The sequence below is a fragment of the Phaenicophaeus curvirostris genome, chromosome 19 (genome assembly GCF_032191515.1).
Source record: "Phaenicophaeus curvirostris isolate KB17595 chromosome 19, BPBGC_Pcur_1.0, whole genome shotgun sequence".
Taxonomy (NCBI): Eukaryota; Metazoa; Chordata; class Aves; order Cuculiformes; family Cuculidae; genus Phaenicophaeus; species Phaenicophaeus curvirostris.
In genome coordinates this window covers 4,924,994-4,942,903 of record NC_091410.1, presented here as the reverse complement: position 1 = coordinate 4,942,903, position 17,910 = coordinate 4,924,994, and the positions used below count along the sequence as shown (strand labels likewise).

At 48.3% G+C, this 17,910-nt stretch overlaps 1 protein-coding gene across 2 annotated transcripts in view; it reads left to right on the top strand.

Annotated features, from left to right (window-relative positions):
- The window catches only part of DNAH9 (dynein axonemal heavy chain 9), a 177,235-nt gene that overhangs the window by 728 nt on the left and 158,597 nt on the right, over positions 1 to 17,910 (top strand). Inside the window, exons 2-16 of one of the 2 annotated variants that reach the window (XM_069872298.1) lie at positions 488 to 646; positions 1,312 to 1,442; positions 3,416 to 3,627; positions 3,821 to 4,054; positions 4,656 to 4,823; positions 6,859 to 6,975; positions 8,304 to 8,454; positions 9,470 to 9,584; positions 10,544 to 10,612; positions 12,183 to 12,309; positions 13,513 to 13,768; positions 14,995 to 15,236; positions 15,749 to 15,884; positions 16,908 to 17,104; positions 17,205 to 17,629. In XM_069872298.1, the coding sequence (XP_069728399.1) occupies positions 1,367 to 1,442; positions 3,416 to 3,627; positions 3,821 to 4,054; positions 4,656 to 4,823; positions 6,859 to 6,975; positions 8,304 to 8,454; positions 9,470 to 9,584; positions 10,544 to 10,612; positions 12,183 to 12,309; positions 13,513 to 13,768; positions 14,995 to 15,236; positions 15,749 to 15,884; positions 16,908 to 17,104; positions 17,205 to 17,629 (2,525 nt within the window). In that variant the 5' untranslated portion in view covers positions 488 to 646; positions 1,312 to 1,366. Of the gene's footprint in view, positions 1 to 487; positions 647 to 1,311; positions 1,443 to 3,415; positions 3,628 to 3,820; positions 4,055 to 4,655; positions 4,824 to 6,858; positions 6,976 to 8,303; positions 8,455 to 9,469; positions 9,585 to 10,543; positions 10,613 to 12,182; positions 12,310 to 13,512; positions 13,769 to 14,994; positions 15,237 to 15,748; positions 15,885 to 16,764; positions 16,819 to 16,907; positions 17,105 to 17,204; positions 17,630 to 17,910 lie in introns of those variants that run through there. The other variant, XM_069872299.1, reaches the window with a different exon arrangement.

The following is a 17,910-nucleotide window of genomic DNA, read 5'->3' as shown; positions in this document are numbered from 1 at the left end:
CTGGGCTGTGTGCTTGCATCTCTCAGAGAGGATGTGGTGTGGGTGGGATTGTGTAAGAAGTTACATCTTCCAAGGCACTGGGGTGTTGGCGTCAACATGCCAGCCCACTTTGTTTAGCTTCTCACCGGATTAAATGAATTAATGACTGTGGGAAATAAAATAGATTCAGGGAAGGCAATAAGGGAAGAGAGAACCTTGCTGGAGGTGTACCTTTCCAGGTCAGACCCTCAGCCTGAATGCATGTGATGGTGACTGGCTGTGACTGTTGCCTGCACTGCTGCAGAGCTTCATCCATTTTCTCCAAGGTGTAATTCCTGTATTTAAACAATTTTAGGGATTTTAGGGATTTTGATTGTTTTGTGATTTTAAAACATGAAGGTGAGGTGTAAAATCCAGCTGCTTGTGGGGCCGTTTGAAGTAGATCTGACCGAGCAATGCACATCAACTAGTGGAATGCAAGGTAGACCGTGTGGTCTGTCTCCTGCAGCCTGGAGCCGATAGATAAATCTCTTATCCATGCCACTGAGTCGGCCATCATAGATTGGAGCTACCAGATCCAGAAAGCACTGAAGAAAAAGTCTTCCGAGCCTCTACTGCAAGGCAGCAATCCTAACCCGAAGGTGGAACTGGAGTTCTGGAAGAACAGGTACCCTGAGTAGCCTGGGCATGGTGTGGTGGTCACCGATGCTGGTTTTGGGTGGAGAGACAGTGCTGGTGACAGAGCTGCTGCTTCTACAAGTTGAGAAGAACAGGCTGACCCAGGATCTTGTAAAGATTGAGCTATGGAAAATTGTTCTTGCGTATAAAATAATCATGACCTACACAGTGTTTAGGAGGTCACTGGGTACCTGACTATGCTTTAACTTGGCCCCAGCACAGATGCTACATCTCAAGGGAATAATTTTGAAAACACTCTTTCCATCACTGTTCCCTAAGAACCAGCTACAGGAGTGAGAGCTGATGGACACCTTTTCCATAGGGCCTTCTGAAAACAGGGCACCTCAGCTGGCTCCTGTTCATCTCTTGATGCCACATGGTGCTGAGATGCTCAAGAGCCAGGGAGTGGAATTTCCTCCTGCCCTTTGAAAACCTTTGTGCTGTGTTGGTTTGGGCTAACTCAGGGCAAAGCCCTGCCCACTGGAGAGCTGTCCCTAATGCCTGCAGAAACACCAAAGGTTCTTTCAGCAGTGTCCTGCCAGTAGCAGAGCTGCTGTCACGCTGAACTCCAGCACCATCTGTCTGTCCTCTAGGGATTGTCCATACCTCCTCCATGCCCTAGCATAGGCTTGTAACGTGTCTTGGTTGCTGTAGGTGTGATGACCTGGAGTCCATTTACAATCAGCTGAGAACGAGGAAGATCAGGAACATGATGGAGATGCTGGAGAGAGTCAAGAGCTGCTACGTCCCAGCCTTCGAAGCTCTCCTTATGGATGTTGAGGCAGGTGAGATGCTGGGGCAACTCCACCGTAGTGTTGACTTCTGGCCTTTGCTCATAGCCTGGTGTTACTGGGTTCAAGCCCAATGTGGCTGTAATGGCACTGGTCCTTCAGAGTTCGCCGTGATGATGGGGACTGCAGCCTTGTTTCTGGACACCTCTGGTTCGTGGAGTTAAACTGGGCTGCTTGTGTGTGATCCGATGCTTTTGTTTCCAGGCAGGGACAAGCCTGGTTGCTGGTCTGTTGAGCGAGACCCTTCCTGAAGGTCACACGTAGAATCTAGGCAGAGCTGGGCAGAGGCAGAGCTCTGTATGGCAGCAGTGAGGTGGAGGGGTCTGTTACCTGGGGAGGGGCTGCAGCGTGGGAGGTGAGCCTGATGTGTGGGGAGCATAGCCTCCCATCCCACATCTCTGTCTGGTAACACTATCCCAGGGCTGTGAGGTTTTGCCAGGGAGAGATTGCCGTGAGGATGCGGGTGGGGTGGCTGCCCTGCAGGTGTAGGGGTGCACCAGCAGCTCTGCCCTCTCCTCTCCCTGTTTTGCCAATCTGGCACAACGCAGTAAGATGAGAGCTTTGAGCAGAAAATGTCAAGACTTTATTTCACAGTGTAGGGAATTGAAGACTTTTTTTTTTTTTTTATATTTCATTCATCAGAAAACTTACAAAGAAGGTTCATTTTTTGCCTGTAGATGAAGCAAAGTTTTGCATTAAAAATGTGGCTCTCTTGAATCAAGCATCTTTTTTTTGGTGAACTTAGCTTAGGGGAGTTCACTCCAGCAAAAGGAAATGCTGCAAACTCCACTCATACTGGAAAACAACGTAGTCCTGCTTCTCTATCCTCTGTAGATGGACACAGCTGACCCTCCACATCCATCTTCAACCCAGCTGCAAGGCAAAACCATTCAGGATTTGCTAGCTATGTACATGCTGGTAGATAAAGCTTCTCTGCACCCCTTCATGTGGAAACATTTGATCTATTAGGGATGTGTCACGTTTTACCCTGCAATTTCTGTGGGCTAGAGAAACACCCCCTCCGTAAGGAGCCAGGAGTTCGTTGTCAGGCTAATTAATGCTTTCGGGGTATAATCAAAATGCAACAAATATTTGGGTTTAATCCACTTAAATACTTACCCTAATTGGATAATTTGGATGATAATTGTTGATTTCTATTGCAACGCAGTTCAGATTTGTGGGCACCTGCTTTGAAGTCTCTGTCCCTTTTCCCAGGTGCTGTGCCCTCCCTGCTGCTGGGATGATGTGGCTGGTGGATGTCCTGGGAGGATGATGTCAATAGTGGGAGTTTCTTCTTCCTTTGGGGTTATTTTTCATATCCATTCAAATATTTCCATCACTTCTCTTATTGTTAATTGCACAATGATCACGTGGATTTATTAATGCTTGCACGCTGGGGTAGTTCTTCAGGGTAAAACCTCACAGCTGTACAAAGCAATGCTAAAGCTTTTCGCTACTCGGACATCAGGTAGCTTGCTGTTACAGCCAGCACGAGTGGGATTGTGGCCATCTGGCCACTGGGCAAGGGGCTGCTATAGCCAAACATGAGCGAAAATTAGCTCAGGCCAAGACCAGTGATGCTATACAGCCCATAATGTGATATAGCAAGGCCTCTAGCTGCTCACGGTGATGGCAGCACTGTATGTTGGGTGCCGATGGGCACATTCCCCACGACTTGTTTAGCAGCTATGGACTCAGCCCCTGCACAAAGCCCTGTCCCAGCTCCCTGTCCCTTGCCCTCATGTCAGTTTGTTTCCTGTTCTGGTTGCTGCTGACAGTGGTCAAGGGTGAGCAATCTTCAGCATGTGGTAGCTGAGCGTGCTTTTTCTTGTCAGGATTGTTTATTTTCCCAGGTACCTTTCCATCTGGTGTGGTGAGGCCAGCATCCAGCTTGTAACCAAACGTGTGCCATAGCATGATAGATCTCAGCACTTATCTCTTCCCACTTCCATCATCTCTTGCCACAGCTTTGACTGAAGCACAGGACATTCACCTGCACCTGATGCCCCTCAGGTGCCACTTGGAGAACATAGAGACAGTTGAGTTCAGTGAAGTGAAGCCTTTCCTGGTCCCTCTGCTCCACGTGGTGTGTTTGATCTGGGTCAGCTCCAAGCACTACAACGTGCCCATGCGGATAGTAGTGCTGCTCCAGGAAATTTGCAACCTTCTCATTCAGCAGGTGCGTGGCCCTAATGCCTGTGTTTGCCAAGGGAAGTTGTTTTATGGAAGTTCTCTCTCTTCTCCTTCCTCCTATCTTTCCCTGACAGAGTGATTCTTAACTTGAGAGGGAGGTTCAAACATATTTGGTGCAAGAAGTCACAGCTTTCTGTGATTGCAGAAGTGACCTCTCGGGTGTGATTTTGCTGTTCCAGGCTCGAGTGTATCTGTCTCCAGAAGACCTTCTGAAAGGGGAGATGAAAGAAAGCCTGGGCAAGCTGCAAATGGTGCTCAGCATCCTCAAGGAGTTCAAAGAGGCGTTTGAGGAGAGAAGGGAAAAACTGCACACATATTATGAACCATACCAAGAAGTGAAGGAGTGGGACTTCCATGCTGGGATAGTGTTTGCAAGGCTGGACAGCTTCCTGAAGAGACTGGAAATGGTGGAGGTGAGACTCTGGTCTTAAACTATTGCAGCCCATCAGGAGAGCTCTGCAGTCATGAACTCACTTGCTGGCATCTTCACTTTCTGTAGCTTCACCTGATGCCAGGGTATGGGGCCGCTCTCTGCTGTTAGGTCCCCTGTTACAGAAAGACTAGGACCTACCTAACTTAGTCCTACCAAAACAAAGAGATGGGGTGGGGTGGTGCTGGGCTGCCCAGCGCTGCTGCCATAGCTGGTTGAATGAAGCCTTTTCCTGAGAGGTGGCATCAACGGGTCAGGCACTGCCAGGAGGCAGGGAATGCGAAAGGAAGGACCCATGCACCCATCTCAGCAGAGAAGACCGACTGGGTAGGGTCTATTAACACTCACCTGGACGCATGGAGGTTTGACTGAGCAGGAGCTCTGGACAGTTCATGTACCTGTAAACATCAGAGGTTTCTTGGTTGATACCTCTAAAATTTGGCTTCTTGCCTATAGAATCATAGAATCAACAGCGTGCTTGGAGAGATCCTTAGGCACAGCAGCAAGTGCAGCTCTGTGTTGTGACAACTGTTGTCCTCTTTTGTCAACATCTTGAACTGTGAATGTTTCCATTGGCTTTGAAGGATCTCCTGGTAACTGCCTTAGACCTGATGAAGCTGGAAAAGATCGAGTTCAGCGGGATTAAAGGGAAGAGCCTGGGCCAGCAGGTGCTGAACATGTATGAGGAATTCCAGGAGACGTACAAAGTGTTTGCAGAGCGAACCTATGACTGTCTTGACCTGAACAACATGGTAGGTGGAACCAGGTTGTGGGAACATCAGCAACGTGTGCTTTTTTGCAGAGTAGCAGCTTCATCTGCGATGGAGCCCTGACTTACGTGCAGTCCTGCTGACTTCTTCACAGCTCCTTCTTCCTTCTGTTATGACCTGATAAGTCACTGCAGGGAAGAGGGAGCTGTTGGCCTTTCTGGCAGAAATTTCAGAGTTCTTGCAGGGCTATGTTTAGCTTGGAACCTTAGACCATCGCAGCTGGAAGACCTTGATTTCCATTCCTTTTAAACAAGCTTCTCCTGTATGTAGTGCCTGCTGATGTGTGAGCTGCACCTGCATCCACATCTCTTTGCCTTCCTGCTTTTGGTGTTTAGCTTGCCTGATAAGGGTGATATCTGGGGGTGTCTGTTCTTGTCTAGATGAATGCATGGCATCTGGTGCTCTCAGAATTCAAAGATTCCGTATTTTATTATCAGTAATGCTTTAATTAAAGGAGTATTCCTATCCCTCTGGGTCATGGTCAGTGGTCAACTGGATCAGATGCTCACACCAGCATGTCATACAAGCAGGGCAAAGCAAAACTGTCATGGGCCTCCTTACTGTCTCTTCAGAAGATCCTTCTCTTGGCTTCGACCCTAAGAAGCCCGAGTGAACTATGGAGGAGGGGTGGGAATGGCATTTCTGAAGGGACCCGTGCTCCGAGATTGTGTCTGATCTCAGAGGATCTTTAATTTCTTCTGCTGCTTGTCTCATTTGCCCTGGGGTCAGTTTGCTGTGTCTGGTGAGCAGGATGTGGTTAGATCTGTCCACATGTCTAGAGGAGGGAGTGCTAAAACTGGAGTGGCCATAGGGAAGCCCCATGGTGAGGAGCTCTAGTCTCGCGCTGTTTGCGGGCAGCTGTTCGTGGCAAACCTTCATGTGGAAGGTAACCTTTCGCTTCCTATGGTTACTGGTACATCTCTGTAGTGGGTGGCACGTCCCCAGTGCTGCCTGAGAGGATCTAGCTTGAAAGTTGCTTCCTCTGTGTCACCTCTCGTTCAGGAGAGAAGAGAGTACAGGAAGAGCGGTGACAATAGCTCTGCAGGAGCTGGCTTGGTTTCAGTGACCCCATGGCCTTTTATGTTAGTTGGAGTCATGCTTGTTCTTTCAATGCTTGAGATTTGCACCCTCTGTTACTCTCTAGAGCATCTTCCTTAGCTAAAATATGGTGTCTGCTTCTGCTGGAGCTTGGCAGCAATAATAGACAAAGCTGTTTCCTTTCAGAAAAGAAACATATACTGTAATTTTTAGCGGCTTTGTCCAAGCTAGGACAGAAGGACAAAAGCCTCCCACTTTGTCAAGTTCAAGCTTTGATTTGAGCTCTTTTACCTGTAGGAAAACAAACCTAGATTTTACTCTTGAGCCTCAGATGATTTGTTACAATTGGAACAAGAAAAGCTCTGCCAGGAGACAATGGAAATGGCAGAAACAGAACTTTTGAGATTGGAAGAACCTCTGGAGATCACATAGTCCACCTCCCCTGCTCAAAGCAGGCTCAGCTAGAGCAAGACTGTGACCAGTCATGTTAAATATCCAAGGGAGGAGACTCCACAACCTCTCTGGGCAACCAGTGCCAGTGATTTGAAACTGCCTTTACTGTTGCCCCACTTACAGCCAAATCATGATCAAATCCACAGGCTTATTTGGGCCTGAAAGTAGATTGGACTTGGAACTCAGCAGGTGCCTCTGTGAGTTTTCTGAATGCTAATGCAGTCTTTAGGCCTAGTGGTGAGGCAGCGGGTGCAGAAATAGCCCGTCATGCCTCTAGGCTAAAGTTGGTGCTTGTTGGCCCTTGGGACCAAAGGATCCGTCCTGGAGGGCCATGATCTCAGCCATGGGACAGTACAGAAATGTCCTTGCACCCTATGAGGCTTTGCTGTGCTGCAGTGACTGAAGGTTGGCCGGAAGAATGGTTTGATTAATGTTGAAAAAGAAAAGACCTCTGGATCATGAGGTTGTAAATACCTTCTCAGTGCCATCTCGCAGCCTCACAGCTCTGTGTTTTGCTTTCCCACAGGAGTTTGAGCAAGACGCTTTCAATTTCCAGCAGAAAGTAGAAGACATCGACCGCCGGCTGGGCACAGTTTTCGTGCAGGCTTTCGATGATGCCTCGGACTTGGAGCCCGCCTTCAAGGTTTGTCTGCCATGTCCTTCAGTATGGAAATAGGGATGCCTACAGTTTTCTTCAGTGAGAATGAGCACAGGGCAGGCCTTACAGGCACCCAAAGCTGGTGTTTGCTGATAGGATTGGACATTGGGACAACGAGACTTGTAGATTTTGGTTTGGTCTTGGTTTGCGATGCTCAGGCGTCTGGGTCCCTTGCGAACTGTCAACCCACAGAGCTGGCAGCAGTCGGTTTACTGAAAGTTTGGGAGTAGTTCAGCACCATCCAACCTGGCCTTGAACCTCTAGGGATGGGGCAGCCACCACTTCCCTGGGCAATTTGGGCCAGTAACAGCCTCATCACCCTCTTTGTGAAGAGTTTCTTCCCAATGTCCAGTCTAAATCTTCCCCCTTCCAATTTAAAGCCATTCCCCCTCATGCTATCGCTCCAGGCCCTTGTAAAAAGCCCCTCCCCAGCTTTCCTGGAGCCCCTTTCAGTTCTGGAAGCTGCTCTAAGGTCTCCCCAGAGTCTTCTCTTCTCCAGGCTGAAGAACCCCAACTCTCTCTACCCATCCTTATCACAGAGGTGCTCCAGTCCTCAGATCATCTCTGTAGCCTCCTCTGGACCCATTCCCACAGTTCCATATCCCTCTTATGTTGGGGATTCCAGAACTGGACACAGGGCTCCAGGTGGGGTCTCTCATGAGAGTGGAGTAGAAGGGTAGAATCACCTCACCCTGCTGGCCACGCTTCTTCTGAGGCAGCCCAGAGTACAGTTGGCTTTCTAAGCTGCCAGCACATATTGCTGGATCATTATTTTTCTAAGATTTCCTGTCAATCAAAAAACAGTACTGGGTTAAGGGTTGAGTTCGATGATCTTAAAGGTCTTGTCCAACCTAAATGATTCTATGAATATGAATCTGTTAATACACGGATGTATTTCAGTTTTGGAAACTGAGGTTTTCTAGCAACAGAGCTGTTTTGTTTACCAATTAATCTCTCTTGCAGAAATAGTGTATGATATTTTCTGAAAAAGTTCAAGATAAGCATTTGTAGGAAAGCCTGTAAAAAGCAGTAGTACTTACCTTTCTAAGGTTTTTGGAAAAAATAGCAGATTTTGAAGCATTTGAAGAACATCAGTTGGAATATGATTCACCCACAAAGAAAAACTGAGCATCTCTGTAATGAAGGGAGAGGCTACTTGGAAAAGCAGGGTGAAAAAAGAGATTTCTCATTTCTAAAGTGCCCATCAGTGCAGACGGCTGGGATGTAGGGAGGAAGATCCCACTGGAGATCTCTGCAGAAGTCAGGCTTCTGAATATTTTCCCCTTTCTTTCCCTGCTTCTTTGCCCCTGCAGTTGCTGTGCATGTTCGGGAACCTTTTGGAGAGACCGATAATCGCTGCAGATGCTGCTGGCAAATACTCTGTCCTCATCAGCATGTTCAGCAGTGCCTTGGACCAGGCTAAGCTGATCTATTCCAGGCACATTCAGGCAGAGCTGGAGCTCGGTGGGTGGCATGTGCTGAGGAAAATTGATTTTACAGGAAATTGGATTTAGATTAATTTGAGGGGGGGAGAAATTATTTGCTTTTTATAAGGAACCTAAAACTTCCCAAACTGCAAATGTTTTGAGCCTCTGTAGTTCCTAGTGGAAAGGGAGATGCCTGGGAAAGCTCTGTTCTTAGTATTAAAGCAAATATTCTGTTGGGGGTGGAATATCCTTCTTTAAATCTGTATGCGTGATTTGTGCCTCAGAATCATGACCCATGCTGAGCTTTTCCCCAGGCAAGGCTGTAACAAATGGTTTCTTTCCATGCTTATGTGCTGCCTTGAACACCCCATGATGCTTCCAAACCCACTCATGTGCTCTGCAACATGAATTTATTGCATTCTGCTTGTAATGCTGTAAATGCAAAGTGTGCAAGTCTGACTTTGTTACCAAGGATTTAATCAGCCCTTCCAGGTTTATTAGTTCCTGTGAACATTGACACAGGAGAGAAAGGGGAGACTTCTATCAGATTATGAGAATTTGAGTGTGTCTTTCCATTTCCTTGCCTCAGAAATTCTGTACAGGAACCAGGCGACTCTGGAAGAGGCAGTGCTGCTAGAAACAGTGCAGGTTAACAGTAGTGGGAATGGAGAAATTAATGGATGACGATTCCATCATTTGCTGTGAATTTGGGGGGCGTTGATCTGTGAACATTTGATAAGATGGGCAGAACTGTGGTCAGAAATCCCTACGTCAGTGTTACTGGGGAGCAGGGAGTGCATCCGAGGCAAAGGATGCCTCTGTATCACCTCTAACAGATGCTGGGCTTCACCTTTGATCTCAGGTCCTTATTTTGAAGGTCTAGAGGCACTAGGAGACTTGTCCTGGCTACTGATCTATATCAGTGTAGCAGGTACTGGGATTTAAGGAAGGAAGCTGGGATTGAGCAGTTTTGTACAGATGATTTTCTGTCGGTCTGTCTTTGGGATTACAGGTTCAGCGTTCAGTCTAATGCTGGTTTGATGTGTCCTCAGGATCAGCCCCTGTGCACAAGAACTTGCCACCAGTAGCTGGAGCGCTGTGCTGGGCTCGGGAACTGCGAGTGCAAATCCAGGTGCTATTCGATCACCTCAGGCGCATCACACATCTGTGCGTGTCTGTTCTAGCTAGGTCACTTTATGACCATCTTGATATCTTCTCTCTAATCAATCTGATTTTCTTTGTGATGAACATTATCCAGTGGTTATAGCTAGAATAATTCTTGGTCAAAGAGGTGTGAAGTGATGGCACTGGTGCTTTTCAGCTTCCCTGTGATCATTTTTGTCAGAAGCTCATTAGTTGGATTTGTTTTGAAGTGGTTAAGAGGCACAGTGGGATAGTAGATGGGCTATTCAGCTTTCAGGCATAGTCCTGGCTTGCAATTTAAAGAGGTATCAGCACCTTTCCCGCTGCAATCCCACTTGGCAGGTGCTCCAGGACCAAACTGGGAGCAGCCCAGGCCTCAGCTGCAAGCCCTGGTTCTGGCATCTTCTGAGGGCAGGGAGGTGCTAGACTGGACTCATCTAAGATGCATTGATGGACCTGGGTTTCCAGATTGATGAACAGATGAGGACTTGACTGGGCAGAAGACAGCTTGTTCAGCATTAAACAATGGAGAAATCTCCCAAGATCAGGGAAAGAAGCTAGAGCTGAAATACTTGTCATCGGAATGCTTGTTATTGTGGATGGGCTTGGAGAAGTGTTACCGCCCAGTGAAGCTGCCCTGGGTTGATGAATGAAGGAGATGAGAGCTGGCTGGGAAGTGGAGGTTGCTGTGCTTTGTGCAGATATGAGGTGTGAAGCTTCTTCCAGCAGCACTGAGCCCTTTTTCCCTCAGGATGTGGTTCCCGTTTTGCAGGTTGTCATGCAGCACCTGAGAAAACGTTTGCTGGGGCTTGGACAGCCTTTGGACAGCAAAATGATTTTCAGTGATGTGGTGGGGGTGAAATCCAAGGTCTCAAATTGATTAGAAGGTGCCTGCAAACTTGTGGGCTGCCTTGGGAAGGGTAAATGCAAACCACAGCCTCACAGAGCTAAAATAATGCTGAGCTTGTCTGTCGTACCACCAGCTGCCTGGACTCCATGCAAGGACGAAGAGTGATAAAGAAGTATGAAGAAATGATCCACCTGCTTGACAGGTGAGTGGTGACTCAGGCAAGGCTGTAACTGTGTGGAAGAAAAACTGTTCTCTTCTAAGCCACTTTCCAGCACATATTCCAGCCCAGGGCCTGGGAATGTCGCTTTCTAAGCCAGAGGGAATTTTCTGATGAGAGAGGAATCCTGTTGCTATGTACCACAGCCTTCCTGTGACATCTTGAAGTGGAAAGTTTGCATGGGAGGAAAGTGAGCTGTGCAGAAGTGTTGAAACAGGTTTGTTATGGATGTAGTCTCAGTCCATTTGTGCCCATTCAGAGTGTAATTACCGTGGCTGTAATGTGTGTGTTCCACAGCCTGAAAGTGGATTCACTGCCCCTGGCTTAATAACTTGGCATTTGATGTTCTGGGCTTTCCCTTGGGAAGAGCCACCTCTGAGGAAGGAGATGTCTGTGGAGCCTGCCCTTCCTCAGCAGTGAAGGGAGCTGAGACATCTGGCTGCTGGGTACCTCAAGGCAGCCGGAGAGAGCCATGTTCCTGATTTACCAAATCAAAGGCTGGACAATTATGGTGTGGCCTTTCAGAAGGGAACAGACCAACAGAAGGTCCATCACAGGTGACTTCAACGGAGATGGTGCTTTCTGGGTGACAATTCCCAAAACGCTCGGGTGGCAACATGAATCAGAAGAGACTTTGTAGCTTGGGTGATCCAGACTGTTATAGAATCACAGAATGATTTGGGTTGGAAGGAACCTTAAAGCCCATCCAGTTTCAAACCCCCTGCATAGGCAGGGACACCTCCCACTGGATCAGTTGCTCAAAGCCTCATCCAACCTGGCCTTGAACACCTCCAGGGATGGGGCAGCTACCACTTCTCTGAGCAGCCTGGGCCAGGGCCTCCGCACGCTCACAGGAAAACAGTTCAGCCTAATATCTCATCTCAATCTCCCCTCTTTCAACTGAAAACCATTCCCACTCATCCTAACCCTGCACTCACTGATTAAGAGCCCCTCCCCAGCTTTCCTGTTGGCTCTATGACATGCGAGATATTAGGAGGTGTCACTGAGCTCAAAGAGCTGAATTTCCCTGAAGCTTATAGTCTCTCTGCAGTGGCACTGAGAGAAGGGAGGGCAACTGCACCCATCCACATCCATCCTGATTAGACCCTTTGTAAATGCACAGTAACTGTCTATCTGTTACTTTGGTTGTCTTCAAATCTGAATCCTCTGCTAGAATGATATTTGCGAGATCTTTGTCCTCCTAGCTTGATGCTGTCACTGTTTTTTGGATCTTTTTCTTTCATAGAATCATAGAATCATTTGGCTGGAAAAGACCTTTGAGGTCGGGTCTAACCATACCTGTTCACTACCAAACTATATCCCTGAGCACTTTGCTTGCCCATCTTTTAAATCCCTCCAGGGACGGGGACTCAATCTTCTCCTTGGGCAGCCTTTGCCAGTGCCTGATAAGCTACGTTGTTTATGGATATGTCATGGATGGGTTTTTAATCTTCGTTCCTGTTCTAAAGTCCTAAGAAGTGGACTTGGCTTTCTTTTATTTATATGCCTCTGTCTGCTGGCTTGGTACCTACATGGTGTTTTTTTTTCCTTGCAGTTATCAGGAAAAGCTCTATGGAGACTGGTCGCAGTCAGTCACTGAAAAATCACAGTACAGCCTTACTCAACCACTCATCCAGCGAGATCCAGAAACCAAACTGATCGCAGTCAATTTTGATCCCCAGGTAAAATCTGCTGCCAGTTATCTGTCCTGGCTGCATTCGGGCATGTCTCCAAGCGATGCCCCACAGTGCGCAGGAGGTCTGATGGGATTGGTACTAGATCTGTACTGCTGAGGTGCGTGGAACCCCATCTGTGATGGGTGACATGAATTTACCATCCTCTTCGTGGGCTCTATCTCCTGGTAAAATATCAGATTTGCAGTTTAAGCAGAGCAAATTCTGCGACTGGCTTTAAATAGAAAGTTCCTGAGTAGCTAGGTGCTTAACTGGTATCAGCATCTCCAGAAGAGATTTGATACTGGTGTGGGGAGTGTTGGAGTGTCATCTCCAGAGATGCGTTTGTGTTATGGTTACCTGAAATCTGAGCTTCTGGAAAGGGTATAAAAACCCCAAGAAAGCTTTATTTTGTTACCCCAGTATTGCAGCTGTTGGATTTCCTTTCTTGTGGACTGTGAGGATTACAGCAGATGTAAGATCTTTTCTCTGTCCCCCAGAGCTCTCTTGAAGCCTAAGTCCAGCACAGGAAGGGTTGACTATCCACCTTGCTCAAAGCAGAAGCACAAGTCCAAGCCAGGAGAGCGTATAGATGGGTTGAAAGCTTCTGGGGCCTGGTGGGAGCCAGGGTCTCGTCAACTGTAAAAATGCCATTTGCTGGGGAGGTGCTGAATCTCTGGGTTCTGGGAAATGTTGGCATCAAAAGCTTCCCCTCTTCCCTGGGACATGCTGCAGTTAGGGTTTAGGTTTTAGAGCTCATTCAAGCTTGGCCCCCAGTCAAAGAATTTGTCCATCTCCTTGGAAGCACCTTGCTAAGATGAGCCAAATGGCCCCAGGGGATGTTTTCGTCCTTCACCCTGGTGATGGGATTTGGAGCCTGTGATGTGCTAAGCATGCCTATTTTCAGCTCCTGTACCAATCTCAGAGGATAGCAGAGAGGACCAGAGATCATCAGGGCTTTTTAGAGGCTGCATAAACTCTGGCTGGTTAGTTAACAGAGCTGTCCGTCTTTGGTTGGGAAGAAAACCAGAGGTGAAGATCAAAGGCATAGAATTTTTGTGGACTAAAGGGTATCCAGGCCCTTTTCAGAGCGTGTTGTTTTGTGAAAAACACAGCAGGAATCCCTGAAGATACTCAGAATTGATTGGAGAGTATCTGCTAGGTAAATGGGGAGGATTGTCCCTTGTTCAGTTCTCTACCTTGTTTCTCCAGCTGGTTTCGATGCTGAGGGAGGTGAGGTACCTGTCTGGTAGCCACATGGAAACCATCCCAGTGAAAGCAGCAGAAATCTATTCCTCCAAAGAATTGTACCAGCAGATGGTGACCAACTTGGAGCTGATGGTGAACAGATACAACAAGGTCCTGAAGACGGTCCTGGAGGTCGAATACCCCCTAATACAGGGGAATCTGCGGGTTATTGACTTGAAGCTGCAAGAGGCAGAAGAAACACTGAACTGGAACATGGATGGTGAGCTGGTTCTGTGTTAGAGGGGAAAGGTGCACGCATTTGGCTCTTATCAGAACCTACCTATGTTCAACCTCTGCTACCTGGCTCCCAACTGCAAGTTCCCAGCTGGGCAGGTGGCTTCCAACAGAGCTAGCACTGGGGAGATGAAAGCCAGAACCCCTCAGCTTCCCTGCTCATTGCCACATTCCCTTGTTCTACTGGGGTTTTGGACAGGATCCTGCTCCCTTCAGGTACCGTGTGGGCTTTTAGGGAGGAGAGGCTGCCCTGTAGGCAACGCTGCCAAGGTGATGACAAGTTTTGGGCTTGCAAGAGCTGGCAATGCTGGGCTTGAAGCATCTGCTCCCTGCCAGTGCTGGCCTGCCCCGTGCCAGTCCAAGTGACCCGTTGCGTGGCTGCGTGCCTGTGCCCTGAGCTTTTTCACCCAACTTTGCAAGTAGTGAGAACCCCTGGCTCAGCCATCTGGAGCTGGGATGGGCTTGTCCCAGTGAGAGACAGGGCCACCTTGTTATCTTTTCCAGAAGGATGAAATGCTGCAGCTAGGGATGGGTTTTGTGTACCGTGACTTTGAGATGATTTAACCAGTGTTCTTGCTTCATCAATTTTAACTGCGAAGCAGAATGGAGGATGACGATTTGTTTTCTCTTGGTGAAAGCAAACTGCTCTCAGGTTGAATATATATTTCTGTCAGCAGCCGTGTGGTTTGAACAGGAACAAGTGTTCTCCCTTGGGAACATGTGAAGAAGTCCTCAACCTGAACACCTGTTTCTCCATTGCACAATAAAGATGTTTTTAATAACAATCCCTAATAAAGGGATTTTTCCTGCGGACGAAACCCAAGTTTCCTACATCTAAAGGCAGCATTTGCTGGGACAGCCCATATGTTAGAGCTATGGGTGTGAGGTCCCTGCTTTAGTGATGTTCATCCTTCCTGTGCTGCTTTCTCCAGTAGCAGAAAGTGGGAGATAAAGGGTAGGTAGAGGGAATTGGGAACCATCAGGCATTGTCATGGTGCTCCTGGTAGAAAGCAGAGGCTGTGGCTGTCTGTAACTGGGCTTCTTGCAGTGGGAGAGGGCTAGAAGCGGCTCTGTTCATTGATGTGCTAATTTGCTTGCTCTAGTGGTGGGTGAGAAACATGAGACTTTGGAGAAAAATTAATATTAAGGGTACACAAGAGCTTGGCCTATTGCCTCTGAAAACAAGTAGCCAATCATCTCATTTTTTACCAGGTGTCTCGGATCACATTTCTGTGGTGATGGGTGATATTCAGGACCTCGAGCAGAGGATACAAAAAGCCAAAAACAATGTTGAGGAGATCCAAGCCATTGTGCAATCGTGGGTGTCGCCTATATTTGAGAGGAAGGATGGTAAAAAGGAATCATTGCTAAGCCTAGAGGACTGTCAGAACTGTCTGGAAAGGCGTTACAGCCTTGTCAGAGAGTCTGGGCAGAGGATTCATTCGCTGCTGAAGGTAAGGGGGGACCTTCCCCGAGGTTTTTTTGTTAGCTTTTTGTGTCTCTATGCTGTGGTGAAAATGTCCGGAGCTGTTCTGCCTTAAGAATAATTACCTGAACTCATTTGAAAATCTTACTCAGTGTTAATTAACGATCGCTTTGATGAGAGAGCTGGTGTGGCTGTGTGCTATGGGGCTGCCGGCTGGGCACCCCGGGGCCCCCAGTTCAGCTGCAGCCTAGCGAAGGAGCCTGGCTCCCAGTCCTGGCTGTTGTGGCCACTAGAGGGGACTCGTGCATCAGGCTTTGAGACCCGACTCAGAGAAAAATCCCCCTCCAAAATCTTTACTTGAGAAGCAGCCGTTGACAGGGAAAGCAAACCGTGCCAGCAACACCAGTTTGTCTGGTTTTCCATCCCTCCACGAGGCAGGTACCCATGCTCTCACTGGCATCTGCTCTTAGCTGTGGGCAGCTCTCTTGGTGGGACAGACTCCGACCTGCTGTACTTGAAGGCATCTTCTTTTTCCTCCAGGAAAACCAGAGCCTCTTACTTGCAGACCCAGCATCTGATGCCTGGAAAGTCTACGTGGATTATGTGGATGAGATAGTCCTGGATGGATTCTTCACTGCCATTGAGTGCTCGCTCAAGTACCTCCTGGAAAACACAGGTGACTGCTAGTTTGGTGCTCTCCCTCATGCCAAAGAGTTTGTCTCTCCCTGGCTTTCTGCTGTGCCTCTTGCACTATCTACAGTAAGTGCAAGGGGAGCCTCCAGGCAGGGTGGGTGACTCCATCCCCCAGCTGCTGGAGCGGAGCATTGCTCAGGGGAGGGCAGAGATGACTGCGCTCCATTTGCAGGGATGAATGGACAAACAAAATTGAGGCGCCATCCCAGGTTTGTGCTTGGGCATCAGCCATCTCCATGCTCCCATGCCCCAAGCATTAAGGTGACACAATCTTCTATTTGCGGACAGTCTTCAGAACCCTTTCTGCTGATAAAAGGCATAAAAGAAAAACCTCAGCCCCTGAGCATTAGTCCAGTGAAGAAATGAGATGGGTTCAGGAGTCACTAAGAGCTCCTGCCTAAGGCTACTGCAGAAGTTCCCTCCCTCTGTGAGAATACCTTGTGTCCAGCTAAAGCACGTCTTCAGGAACGCTTCCCTCCTGCACGTGAAGGCACGCTGAGCTGGAGAACTGCAACCAGTTCTTTATAGTCTTGTTAAAAACATGCACATAATTTCACATTTGCCTGGCTTCAGTTTCCAGCTGCTGGGTTTTTTTTCATGCCTTTCTCCACTAAATTAAAGAGCCTCTTGGTTCCTGTTGTTTTTCTCCTCTGCAAGTTCTTATGTGCTGTAATTGTTCAGCTCTCAGACTCCCTTTTGATTAGCTAAAGAGCCTGGTCTCTTTAAGGCTTTCCTCCACAGCATTTTTCCTGGTCCTCAAAACACTTGTGTCTCATCTGTTCTCCAGTATCTATTGTAGGTACTATAACATCAGCTAGTTTACCAGCATCTCCTTTGTGTTGCGTGCGGACACAATATCACTGGACTCAGCGAGTGGGTGTCTGCAACCAAATCTGGCTGGTGTCCCCATAGGACGTGTATATCTTAGACTGGGATGTTAGTAGTGGCTCAGGGTCACTTTTCTTCAATTGAAAAAGGTCCTGGCATCTCTTTTCTTCCTTATCAGATCCCAAAGCAGGGCTTGCTCCGCTTTTTGAGGTGCAGCTGGATTTGGTGATCCCAGAATTGATATTTCATCCTTCCTTGGACCCTGGCACAAACGATGGCTTCTATGACATGGTGGAAAGTCTTCTCAATGACATCTACCGGATCTCATCACTGGTGCCCAGGCTGGCTGAGCACAGCGGCTTCCTTCACTACCAGGTCTGTGGCTGTGGAGCTTCTTTGTGCTGTGTGGCAGTGAGGAGGTACCATGCTGCTCCCACGTCGCTGTGCTATCCCTTCCTCTCCTTTCTCTGCCTAGGCTGACATGGAGGACATGGCTGATCTGGCCGACATGCGCCATGAGCTGATGGGGCGTGTGCAGGCCGTGATGACAGCCTGCTGCGAATACCGCAGCACCTTCGACCACTACTCCTACCTCTATGGGGATGACAGAAAGGAGTTCTGCCGCCAGTTCCTCCTCTATGGGCACATCCTCACCACTGCAGAAATTGAGGCCCATGCAGAGGATGGTATCCCTGAGACCCCTCCCACGCTGCAGCAATTCAAAGAGCAGATCGACTCCTATGAGAAGATCTATGAGGAGGCAAATCGCATCGAGCCCATCACCATCTTCCAGAGCTGGATGAAAGTTGATGCTCGGCCTTTCAAGGTGTCCTTGCTGAATGTGATTAAAAGGTGGAGCTTGGTATTCAAGCAGCATCTCGTGGACCACGTCACACACAGGTAAGAGCTGTTCCTACCTCCTCTCCCTGCCACTTGTGTTGACCAGATGGGGTTTGCCTTTTCTTGGCTGGGCTTTATCATTTAACGCTGATAACCAATGTGCTAACACAGGAGCAATAGGAGGGGGTCCATACTGCATGCCAGCTTCATCGCATCTCTATATCTTCCATCCCCTGGTGTCTGTGGGAACTGGTACGGCTGAGTGTGTAAAGTGGAAACACCCATATGGACTTGGTGTCGCTGGCATCCCACGAGCCGATGCTCCTGGGACCTGCTGTGTG